The 12,349-nt window shown below is 37.9% G+C and overlaps 2 protein-coding genes across 2 annotated transcripts in view; one reads left to right on the top strand and one right to left on the bottom strand.

Moving 5' to 3' along the window:
- Nucleotides 1-452: 452 nt before the first annotated feature.
- On the bottom strand, nucleotides 453-1,844 carry mtrfr (mitochondrial translation release factor in rescue). Its single transcript, XM_028577585.1, has 3 exons — nucleotides 1,710-1,844; nucleotides 1,336-1,616; nucleotides 453-885 (listed from the first exon to the last, which is right to left on the bottom strand). The coding sequence occupies exons 2-3, from the start codon at nucleotides 1,612-1,614 to the stop codon at nucleotides 655-657; spliced, it is 510 nt and encodes a 169-aa protein (XP_028433386.1). The 5' UTR covers nucleotides 1,615-1,616; nucleotides 1,710-1,844; the 3' UTR covers nucleotides 453-654.
- Nucleotides 1,845-5,693: 3,849 nt separating this feature from the next.
- LOC114555285 (membrane-associated phosphatidylinositol transfer protein 2-like) overlaps nucleotides 5,694-12,349 on the top strand; it is a 39,733-nt gene continuing 33,077 nt past the window's right edge. Inside the window, 1 exon segment of the mRNA XM_028577584.1 lies at nucleotides 5,694-6,416. The gene's annotated coding sequence lies outside the window, so the exon portion shown is untranslated.

The raw sequence follows: 12,349 nt of genomic DNA, 5'->3' as shown, positions 1-12,349 counted from the left end.
AGGAGAAAATAGTTTAATTTAGACTGTGAGAGTCTTGAGAGTGAGACTGTGAGAGACAGTGGCATAGACAGGTCCAGTATTTTATGTTTAGCCCAAGAGGTTTAGATCAGACAGCTTTTGCTGACATCTAATGATAACTTTTGGCTAATGTGCTACAAATTATCCTGTCAATATCATTAGCGCTGCCGCTGTAATTATGTTGACTTCTGTTGATCTGCGTTTTCAATATCAAATGAGCCAGCAGGAAATGCTCTAGTGTGAAAGTGAGGCTACAACATAACACTAACAACTTACAGGAAATGAGGTATGGTACATGATTTCATCAAATGCAAAATGTATCTACGTCATCAAATAACACCTACAGGTACATACTGCAGCTTTTACCTAAGCACATATTTACAGTCTATGGAGAATACCCATTCAAGCACTGAAAGATGAACTATACACATCGCCAACATTTGACAATATTTGATTTATTTTCTCGTTTTTGCTTGCGTCTTGCATTATGTGATGTATGTTGTATAGCAACTTTGCATGAAAGATGCTATACAAATAAAAGGCTAATTGGATTTAGAACAGTTGACAGTACTTTTCCAGGTTTTGTTTCAATCTGCCTAAAGTACAGAAATATACAAGTATACATTCTATAACATTTCAAACAGTGTCATTTCCAGGTTTAGAGTCTGCAGCCAGCGCTTCTTTAAAGAGTTTTTTTCTCTCCAGATTCTCATTTGCCTTCCTCCTCTTCTCTTGTTTCCTCAGCTCAGACTCTTTCTTCTTTACAAGAACTTCACTGAGTTCTCCTTTATAAACAACATCAAGTTTCTCTCGCATAATTTCCCGAGCACGCTTTCGATTTATATCCACAGATCTGGTTTGATGGCACTGCAGGGGAAACAAATGGTACAATAAATTATATTAACATCAATCACATAACTTTGGTTGACAAAAATAATATCACCCTTTTTGGGTAGCCATAGTAGCTGTTCCTGGGCTTTTATCATAATTTCTCTTTCTTTTACGGCACTGAAAGGACTAAACTCAACTTTTTAAGTCAACATGGACAAGAAGTCCTTCAGTCTCATTTACAATACAACTGGGTATCTGTGGATGAAGATCATGTAATTATTATCAAAAGCATCAGAACAGCTACAGTAGCCTATGAGGTGAGGTATTTCAACTGAGACTTGTATGGTCAAGAATAATGTTACCGAGGTTGAAACTCAACAACATAACTCTGATTTGGGTCATTCATTCACCACATATCTACTAGGCTACACATTAACTGAGAGATACCAGTGATGACACACAGATAGATTTAAAAATAAGATTAACCTTCACAACAATCCCACTGGGTATGTGCTTGAGCACCACACAGTTGCTGGTTTTGTTGGTGGCCTGTCCTCCGGGTCCAGAACCTCTCACAAACTGCTCTTCGAGCTCGTCCTCATTCAGGACAGGAAGGTCTATCAAGTCCTTTTTGCCGGCTGCCAAAACACATGTCGGTCCAGACGGGAGCGGCATTAGCAGTGGAGGGACACTGGGAGAACCTCTCCATATGACCCGACTGGACACACTGTACATACAGCTCATGAACTGGACAAGCCGCGACATCTCTTTAAATAAACATAGAAAGTGAATGCAAGCATTACATCACTTTGTGTGTCACCAAACAGGTAATATCAAATATTCTATCAAAAACGTCTTACCATGTAGGCTAAGTTATAGCTCTACAGTAGGCTATTATATTTCCATGTCTGTTTCACGGTCGTGTGTGTGGTAGTGTTCATGTTTATGTTCAGTCTTCGTTTCTACATTTCCGTCACCAGTCAGCCAATCAGCAGTTGTCGTGCTTTTCTTCGTGGTCAGGCTAGCATGGTCTGTGTTGACCCTCTGCCGCCATCGTGTGTCGGTTCGGTGAACAAAACTCTAGCAGGTAGGAAACTGAAAACTTTTTTTAAGTTGGAGTTTCTCTAAAACCTTTTTTCTGGTAGACATTTTAAAAGGCATGATTGTGCGTGGATGGTGGTCACGGGTGGAAGATACTTAAGGTATCAAATTTGGCAGGGCCATGTTTACAATGGCGAAATCCCCCTGTTCAATATTTTTGGAAGTTCGATCGGTGCCTGATAATAGGCCTAATTAACAAACTATATATAGGCCTAGCCCAATTAATCGCAATTTTATCGACATATATATATGCAATATGAACTAGTGCAATATCCACATCGCAGGTGGGCGCAATATTAGTTAAAGGCAAAATATATGTCAAACCATTCTAAAATAAAGTATTGTGGTGCTAAATCGTATCCTACAGACTGAAGAAAAAAATCTGTTTGGTACAGATCCTCGCAAAAAAAAAAAAATCACTTCAATTATTTTATATATATATATTTTTTTTTTTTCAATGAAAATGAGAATAATGATACAAAAATTATCATTCCCTCCAATATCGTGAATCATATCGCAATTGCAATATCAGTCAAAATAATCGCAATCACATATTTTCCTAATATCGTCAGCCCTACTATATATAAACCTAATGCCCTTTCTCTTTCTGTACCATTATTTATTCACAATGCAACACACTTGTATGGCAATGTGGAAAATGATGCTTGTAAATTTCACATGAGCTCAAAGGTGTCCCAAAGTATCGCCCTGTATGTTGCTTGTCTGATGTGCACATAAAAAGAGCATTTAAAGACTACAGTCAACTGTAGTCTCTGGATACTGTACTTGTTCTTCTGTACTCTGTACTGTTGTTTATGAATGTCTGAAATGTTGATTTCAGTTGATATGCCTTTTTGAAGGCAGACATTTTGACTTGTCAAAACATTTACAATGGCTCCCTTCTATTCAACTCCCACTAAGCCATGACAGTGTGAAAGTGAGCCAATATCAGGACCTTTAAAAACAAAGCAGCTAAATAGATTTAAGCCATCAATAATTTAATTATTTACACCTGTGCTTTTATAATATGACATGTCAAAATGTCTTCCGTAGGAAAAGGCCTATTAATGGAGTGAAACATCATTCAATAGACTTTCCAGCCACAGTACAAATAAGGTTTTAACATACTGAGCAAACAAAGCAGACAAAGGTGAAGTGTATTATGTTGCAGGAGTGAGAAGTTTTTTGGATGTTTTGATCCTTTTTCGGCCATGCAAACTTGTCACTGTTGGAATCATATAAAATGTATGAAATCAATTGTAACTATTGTGAATCAAAGCTGACTGCAGCCTCCATTATTTGCGAAGGAAATAACTATACAGACATTTTTCAAGTCTACTGGGAGAAGTGTTTCATAAATAAAAAATGAATTTTGGATGGAATAATATGAACCCTCCTTTCATCACTTACAAGAGCATCAGCACGAGTATTATGGAATGCAATAATAGATTAATTATCACTTCACCTGACAGTACAGGTTAGCTGTTTTATTTATTAACTTTTAACAGTCACCCTACACATTACATAACATTCTTTTTACATTGCATTGCTTTACACTGCACAAGACATTGCTGTTGAATCCAATACAGTAGCCTAAACTTTTGCCTTATTAGTTTCATTATTTGCAGCCATCCATCACTTTAAGCAGTGGCAAACACTTGTGAAAGGAGAAGGGTCTGTTGTAATTTCTGACGGATTCCTGAAAAAGATCATGTTAATGTAATGATGATGCCCATTTAATGCTATATATTTATTGCAAAATAGTTTCCTATGGCCACAACAATGGACTGTGATGTAATGCTTCCTGCTCTCTCCCTTAACAATAACTATAATGAGTAAATCAGGAAACTATGTAGGTCACCAGGAAAAGACAATCTCTCTGATGACCTGTGATGACATCTCTCTGAAATTGCGGTTGGGGGAGGTGCACTTCTAATGACTTGAACTGTATCTTTAGTCCTCACATTAAAACTAACTCTCAATTTGATACTATGTTATTTTTATGTGGATCTTGCAAAAGACTCATCTTTCCAGTGCAACCTGCAGTATTTGTAAGAAATCAGTATTATACTAATATATATATTTATATATTTGTAACAGAAATAAAAATCTCTACAACTCTACAAACTGTCAATTTGTGGTCCACAAGGAAATGATTTTGCATAAAGAGTTAATCCAAACTTGTATGCAAAGCTTTTCAGTTCAGGATTGGCCATCATTGTTTTTTGGTAAGAAAAAAACAAAAGAAGAAGAAGAAATGCAGGTAATGATTTCTCTGATAGATACAGTACAATGATAAAATATTCTCTATAATTAATGTAGTAATAAACTACATTACTAAATGTATAAAGACTTTGAAGTGTTGTGCACAACTTAAAAGAGAATTTACCAGGAACAGGTTTTTTTGCAGTGTTTTTGTTAAGTTCTTAGATATGCTTCAAAGTTGGTTGTGAAATATTTATGAAACATTTTCATATTTTATGCATATGCAGAATTTGATGCAATGGTCAACATCTAATCAATGACCTTCTTGAGGTCACCACCATGCACCATTATATGAAAATAAATATATTTTCTTAAATGTTTCCCCCTCCAATCACTTCACTTGGTTACTAATTGAGTTACATCGTGACAATAAATGAACAGTATCAGTGCAGATAAATACATAAAAATATGAATACGGGTAAACTGAGTAAAAGTAAAAGTTTGTCTATTACCACATGTCGGGCTGTAACACGCCAGCTATACATTTACCTTTGTAACTTTACATCCTATAATAAAGCCTCTGCATGCGGAAATACGTAACCACTTGTGATACCACCAAAGAAGTTCCAATTTAGGGTTAGACCCTATGGTTAGACCCCATGGTTAGACCCCGTTTATATACTGTCTATGGTTAGACCATATACTCCGCTGCCAGCAGGCGGCGACACACTATCGAAACTGCTCGTCTAGATGGCTGGATGTCAATAGAGCTTCGTCAAGCAAGCAGAGAGAAAGACACACACACCGGAAGATAGGCGACTAACGCTTCAGAAATACTAAATGATAGGCTGCTGTGTAGTTTGGTGGAATAAGTATTCAGATCAAGTAAAACTGATACCACACTGTAAAAAATACTCTGTTACAAATAAAAGTCCTACATTGAAAATGTTTCTTAAAGTAGCCTAAAAATAAAAGTCCAGAAACTGTAAAGGATGAAAACATTTCTGTGTTTAATCGGCTGATAAGTTCAGCTGTAGGCCTACTTGTTGGGTAGTTTAATTTACAACAAAACATCGTATTTTATACAAGTAGGCTAACTTAACTATAGCTGTCAGATTAATGTAGTGGAATAAAAAGCTAATATTTCTCTCTGAAATGTAGCAGAGTAATAGAAGTAGAAAGTGGCATGAAAAGAAAAGACTCGAGTAAAGTACCTCAAATTTGTTTTTGAGAAATGTAGGCCTACTTAGTTACATTCACCGGTAGTATTTATGCACACAATATTTATTTGTTTCATTTGACTAACGTCCTAATAAAGTCTCAAATGAGAACACTTGTAGGATGGGTGCAATCGGAATAGTTCTGTTAGGTGTAGCCTGACATCTTGGACATGATGTGTGGAATTGTTGTTTTAGAAAACAAACAGCAAATGTGTGCACACGCAGTTTTTGGACCGATTCAACGTTTGCAACAAACCAAAAATAGTAACCATAGGCTTATATAGTCTAGGATTCAAACGCGCAGTAAGTCAGACTTTTATTTAGAAAATTATACCGGAAACCTCGTTATACTGGGTTTACCTGGCAGTATTTTGTGTCGTGCCTGAAAGGACTGTGAAGTCTTGTAGCCGCTCTGACTTGAGGAGTGACAACTTAACGATGGCGGGTGCTCTTCATCTGTTTGCTCTAGTTCGCTCTTTCCGGTTCTGTGGACGGGGGCGACAGCAGCTGAGCTGAGCTCACAGCCACAGTTTCAATTCCCTCGCTAGGACGATCCCAACCACCAACTCCTGCGAGGGTAGCTTGGATATTCAAGGACATTTTAACGTTACTATAGCTACTTTGGCCTTTTCTGTCGATTGAGGAAAAACCAGCGTGTGGTTCTCCGGTGCAATGATGTGGCCAGATTTTGTAAACACGGGCAGAAACGGCGGTTAATATTCACTGTGCAACACTCCCGAGCTGATGATGTTTGTCTTCGTCTCATCTTTACATGTCGTACCCGCACCCCTTCCTCTGCGGAAGGGCCAAACAAACGGCCACGTAAAGGACATCATTTGCTGACTTTCGATGCGTTTTTATCTCAATTATGGCATCGTTTCCACACCTCAAGTCGGCGGCTGTTTCGTGCTGAAAGAAAACCGTGTTACTGGTGAAAGTAGTGACCCCGAAAACGCGGAGAAAAGGCCAGTGAACTTTGATATGCTGAGTGCTGGATTGTGGCGAAGCCAGAGGTGCAACACTGATGTGCATCAGGTCCAGGTATGTGATGAGCATTGCAAGCCATCAATTTGTCATTACCGTGCTGCCATGTTGCTAGGTAACTAAGTGACGGGTGGTTTTTTTCCAGTTCAATTGTGATCATCCCCCTTCCAGAGATGCAACAACATCAAGTTTTATTTATTTATTTGTTTACATAATGTGCTATACAACAGGTCAACGTCCAATTTGTTTAGACTCACTCTGTTTTTCTGCTATGGCCCGAAGAAGTGCAGCATATTTTTATGCTCTCGTGCCTTGTCCCTATTTCTGTCATATGGGCATGCTTGTTAAAGCTGTTGAAATGCTTCTCTCTCTTTCCTGACTGTAAGCTGCTGTTATACTGTTCATCTAATAATGTTAAAATAGAAATGACTGGAATCACTGTTTTTTTTTCTTTTCTTTTTTTTTTAGGCTTTATGTTTTTTTGTCTTTTTGGTGCACTTTCCAATGATACCCAGGTGTGAGAATTTATTTACGCTCCTGCTGCTAATATCAGCATGTTTGATTAACCATGGGTATGACCTCAGCCAGAAGGGTCACTTGGAAATTAAGGAGAACCCCTTTTTTTTTTTTTTTTTTTTTTTTTGAGGTTGCAGTCAGCTTGTTTTTGACTTAACTAAAAACCTGCACGCCACAAGCTTGTTTTTTTTTGTATCCCTCCCGGCCCATTTCTTTTTCAATACAACTTTATGAGTTTTAGAGTCTAGAGTCACTCCACTTGACTCAGCAGGGCCTGGGTGAGTCATTGACTCTGAGGCTGTGGCGTCTCTTGTCCAGATGATGGCTCTGCTATGGGGGCAGGAACTGCTTCACAAACACTCCACTGTGACCCCCTGCTTTATGTCTTTGAAATAGGACTGCAATCTGAGACTAGTTTTGAGATGTATCTGTGCTACTGATCTGGGCCTCAGCCTTAGAAGAGCAATTTCTAGCCTGCGCTTGGAGAACGTTGATATGTAAAACAAATTACAGGAGACACATACCGAGATAGGTTATTGTGTTGTTTCTGTGCCTGAAGAATATTGAACTAATATGCACTCAGGCTGCAATCTCTTTTGACGTGTTAAAACTTGCGTCCTGCCTCTTTGAAACCAACAGTTGTGGGGGTTGTGGAACACACTCTGCATCAGCTGCTCGGTGATCTTAAAGATTACATTGGTTTTGTCATTTTTGAATAACATGAAAGCAGAAATTGGAAAAGAGAAGTTCGTAAAACAAGTAGATTTTGTGCACTATTTCCGGAGCTGAATTATAGGCGGATTGTTCTCTTTTGAGTCACTTTTGTTTTTTTACTTTTAGACAGATGTTCCTCTTGATCTGAAACATGTATAGCTGCTTTTTTTTGCTAATTGTAACAATTACCACAGAAAAGCTGTCGGTGACTAGACCTATATTTCCTTATGCCATTTGTTTCACAAAGAACTGCACCATGAACACGTTGCTGATATTGCGGCCTGTTCTGTCACTGAAGTGCATGGTCTGATGATTAAGGGCAGACTGTTTGAAGTGGAGGCCGTCAATATCAGCATCACTGATGACCCAGAATTCAAATCTTCCTCACGTGACTGTGCACCGTCCTCTTTACCAGTCATACGGGTTATAACCTTTAAGAAACTGTGGAGGCTTCTTTACTGGAAACATGGCAGCTACTCAAGGTATTTGCCTAACCAGTTTTCTGCTGGGGGATATACTTAACTTCAACTTACATGAATACACACGTGCTACATGGGCAGGGCTGTCTTGACAATGCAAATTGCTAAATCTAAACAGTGACTTTAAAACTTAAGAGAAATTTCTCTTTTTTTTATACAGATAATTTCTTTTGGCATTTTAGGCCTATATTGGACAGGGCAGCTTAGTCATGAAAGGGGAGAGGGTGGGGGAATGACATGCAGCGAAGGGCTGCAGGTCGGTACCAAACCTGTGGCCACTGCGTCAAGAACTGAGCCTCTGTACATGGGCGTGTGCTCTACCAGGTGAGCTACCCAGGCGCCCATGTCATTAAAGACAATTTATTCATACATTTCAAATTGTAGCTAAGTAAATTAAAGGAGAACAAATGAAAAAAGTAATTTTATGAAATTGTCTTAGTATGGCCTTAGTATGTTGTTTTAATAAAATGAGGTGCTTATTGCTCACCTTCTGATTATATTGGCCTTTATGTTAACACTGTTTTTTTATTATTTTATTACTGTATGGATTTTGGTCAGATCATATTAAAACAGTACAATCAGTATGAATTAACAAAGCAAAGAACGATACAGACGTTTTGTTGCAATGTACGATGTTTCCATGTTTAAAAAAACAAACCTTTCCATCGTCGTTTTTACCATTAGAACACTATGAATTGTTGGTATTTCTCTCAAGCACGTTTTGCAGACATGCAGAAAGGGGCATATAGGGCTCAAAAACTCAGAGAGCTCACAAGCACTCACTGGTTTTACCCTCGAGGATAAATATACATTGTGGCTATATTTGCAAGTCTCTGAGTGCAGACATTTGGATTTGGCCATGCTGTTTTAACTCTTAACATGTCTAAACTCTAGTTTCATTGGCAGTATTCTCTCATTTAGATTTTTACCTCCTCCTAAGGCATAACATTTTTTTATGTTTTAGGTCAGTAAGCTTCTTTTTAATGTGAATTTGTCTTTAAGTAAGTGCACCGACAGCAATATGTTGCCTATATTATTGTTATTTTGAGTAAATATAAGCTTGAAACTAGGTCAATGTTAAATATATTTGGGATCTGTAGTACCTCCCAGATATTTATCCAGTATAAATATTGTACAAGTTATTTCCTGGAAAATAATATTTGTAGCTTTGGTATTGCAAAATATAGTATTTGCCGCTATGTTCGTATTAGAGTTTGACACAGTCAAGAAGTTGAGTAAGAGTTTAGTGGTTCTTTATTTCTTAAAAAAAACACTCATTGACTTTCACATGTTTATCTGGTTTTAATCAGTAGTTCTGTATTCTGCTGCAAAGCATTTCTCAACTGAGGAGACATAATGCAATGACATGTTTTAAAAAACAAATCATGGTTCAGTGCATCTTCAGTAAACCAAGAGATCTTACAGGAAGAAGCAGTTGAGAGGCTGAAACCTCATCATGCTTAAACTCTCAGGTGTCTTTCTTGAATCTAACACACCACATCAGGAGAAAAAAGTGCATGTGATTATGAATCAATCCATCAAATCAAATTGTCTGTACAATTGTGAGTTTTAGACGTAGCTGGTAAAGCTTTTTTCTTCCATGTTCACCAGCTGTATTTTGTTTTTGTTTTAAGCCAATGCTAAAAGCAAAGTGGAGACACTGTGATAATAACCTTTTTGATAAATAAGGATTAGAATTTCTAATTGCACTCAGATGCTAATGTTTGCTCATTCTTGTCATACATGTAGCTTCCCCTAAGACTAAAATTACCCACCACTTCACTAATGTTATACAGTTACAGGAGTACCTGACAGCCTCCTGATGGTCAGGAGGGGAAAGCTGTGAGAATATGTAAATATATGCTGTATGTATGAGTGACTGTGGAATGAATATTTCTTGACAGAGAAGCCTGTAGCTTACAAGCATGTGTTTGAGTATTCTTAGCATTGTGTGGATTTTTTTTTTTAATTCTTGCATGTGACAGGTTGTCTCTTCTCTTACTACAGCCTTCCGTTTTTTGATTGTCTTACAGCATAATTCAACAATCCTGTTGCTAAGTGCGAGTATGTAGCCATTTTAGTTGAGGAAAATACGCACTTCCTGTCAGTTAAAGTTGGAGTGACGTATGCGGCTGCTCACCACATTTTATCGTTCAATGTCTGTACTGTTTGAGCTGCTTATCAGATGAGATTGGTGTCACAGGAAGAGCAGCGAAAAATCAGGTACAAACACAGTAAAGTGAGCTATATAAGGTTTTTTGAGGAGAGTTAACTAGGGGGTAAATAAGATTGAACATTCAGTACGTTGCTGTGACAAACTACAACGTATAGTCATAACTTCACTTGCTTGTTTGTGCGGTAATTTGACATTTTCTTCATCTTGCTCCATCTCCATTGATTTTGTAAAAAACGGTTGAACTGTTGTGTAATATTGATGTTATCATGTGTAATTTCTCCATAACATTTAATACACTAGTGGTTGTTTAAGCAGAGGAGTGGTATAGTTTTGGTTCTTTACTAGACCCGACTATGGACTATTTTGCAAATCTATTGCATGTTGATCTCCTGTGTCTTGTATCCCACACACCATACACACAATCAATGTCACTCCCCAAGACAAGGGACAGTCATAAGATGCAGTGGATAGTGACAGAGATTGAGCAGCTGTACAGCTGTTAAACAGTGAAGAACAATTTTCCTCTTTTTTTTTTTTTTTTTTTAATAATAATAGATTACTCAGTTCTTTACTTATTTTATTCTATCTATAAAATATTTTGTACCCCCATGATCTCACTGGGACTCATTTCTCCCAGTGGGTGAATTGTACATATAATTGCATTAGCCAGTTTTCTGTGATTGCTTTGTTAGAAAATTAGAAAAGTCAATTTACTCTACAGCTTGGCATATAATGTAGGAATGCAGTTTGTTAAATGAGCTTGCAGAAAGACACTGTAGGTATTAAACTGGATTAGCGACAAGCCTTTCATGTTATCTCGGACTGTATAGTCTATTTTTCCCACAGATGATAAGTCCTGGGTACAAAAACTCATGTCAGGTTGACGTAATGTTTTTGACAGTCAATAGAGACAGATTTTTATGTGCACTGACAGCACCGGAGGGCATTTTAAGTTATACATGTATTTTATGTTAAGTATTTTTAACACCACGCTGAAATTAAGTGTTTAATGATCAACAAAGCCGGCATATAAAATATTGTTTGTTCTTTCTTTTGTCTGCCAGATGACTAACTTGGTTAGCAGTGCTAGAGCAGGAATTCTCTTAACTGTTAACATAATATGACAGCGTAGTTTAGAGGATAAGCATTAGTGTTTTGTCCTAAAATACAAATAGGATTTGAACAATCAGGAATGGTGATAATATATGCGACTGTTTTTAGGCTGGAAGCTTACCATTGTCATTGTCTGCTTTGGAATTGGATAATGATGATGGATAAATGAGAAACATTACTTGCTGCAACGTACTGCACACACACTAGGGCTTATACTGCATAACACCAGGTTCTAAGAGTCTTTTGGGAAACCACTGAATAAAATGGCATTTAGATATTTATTTATTTATTTATTTTTAGATAATAAAAAAACAAAGAATATTGACCAACTTTGATGATTGGTTTGCGCATCCCTATTCAAAGTGATGCAACATATTTCTCAGAGCTCCCTAAAGGAAGTTTAAACAGTTTCACTATCCAGAACATATTTGTGGAAACCAAAGATTAGTATGGGTGTCTTTTCAAACGTGAGGGCACCTATGGGGTTTGAAGCAATCTTGAATAACCTCTTTTACAATGTTGTCCTCTCACATTGCAAGCTGGCTGGTTATGTGAAGGTCTAATTTTTCTGTTAATTCAACTTGAGCGGACAATCAGGCATCATGACAGTGTTTCAGATGAGCCTCCATCATGCACCTGGATGCCAGCCAAGCACTGAAAGGAACATTGTGTTTTCTCTGCCCCTAGAGCTCCACAGACTCTGTCCTTCTCCAATCCACCCTCCTACCTCATCTCCCTTGAACAAAGCAGGTGATGCTAATGTTGGTGTTGGGCTGTTGACAGGGACAAAAGGAGTACAACCTGTCCCTACCCATCCCTTATGAGCCAGCTGACGAATGGCACATCACTGCTAATGCTCCTACAGTGCCGTTGTCTGGGAAATGAGACAAAGATGAACGCTTTGTGCGGGCTGTGCCATGTCCCTGTCTCTTTGGACACCAGTTTTTCTCGCAGTGTGGGTGGACTGGAAGAGCTCAGGTTCTTTTTATAGC

This window comes from Perca flavescens, chromosome 5, assembly GCF_004354835.1.
Source record: "Perca flavescens isolate YP-PL-M2 chromosome 5, PFLA_1.0, whole genome shotgun sequence".
NCBI lineage: Eukaryota > Metazoa > Chordata > Actinopteri > Perciformes > Percidae > Perca > Perca flavescens.
The sequence above is the reverse complement of the archived record's forward strand: the minus strand, read 5'-3'. Positions and strand labels throughout refer to the sequence as shown.

Coding starts and splice junctions, on each gene's coding strand:
- mtrfr (XM_028577585.1), bottom strand. CDS start 1,614: ATGTCGCGGCTTGTCCAGTTCATGAGCTGTATGTACAGTGTGTCCAGT. Junction 886..1,335: donor CCAGTGGGATTGTTGTGAAG/GTTAATCTTATT, acceptor TTTCCCCTGCAG/TGCCATCAAACCAGATCTGT.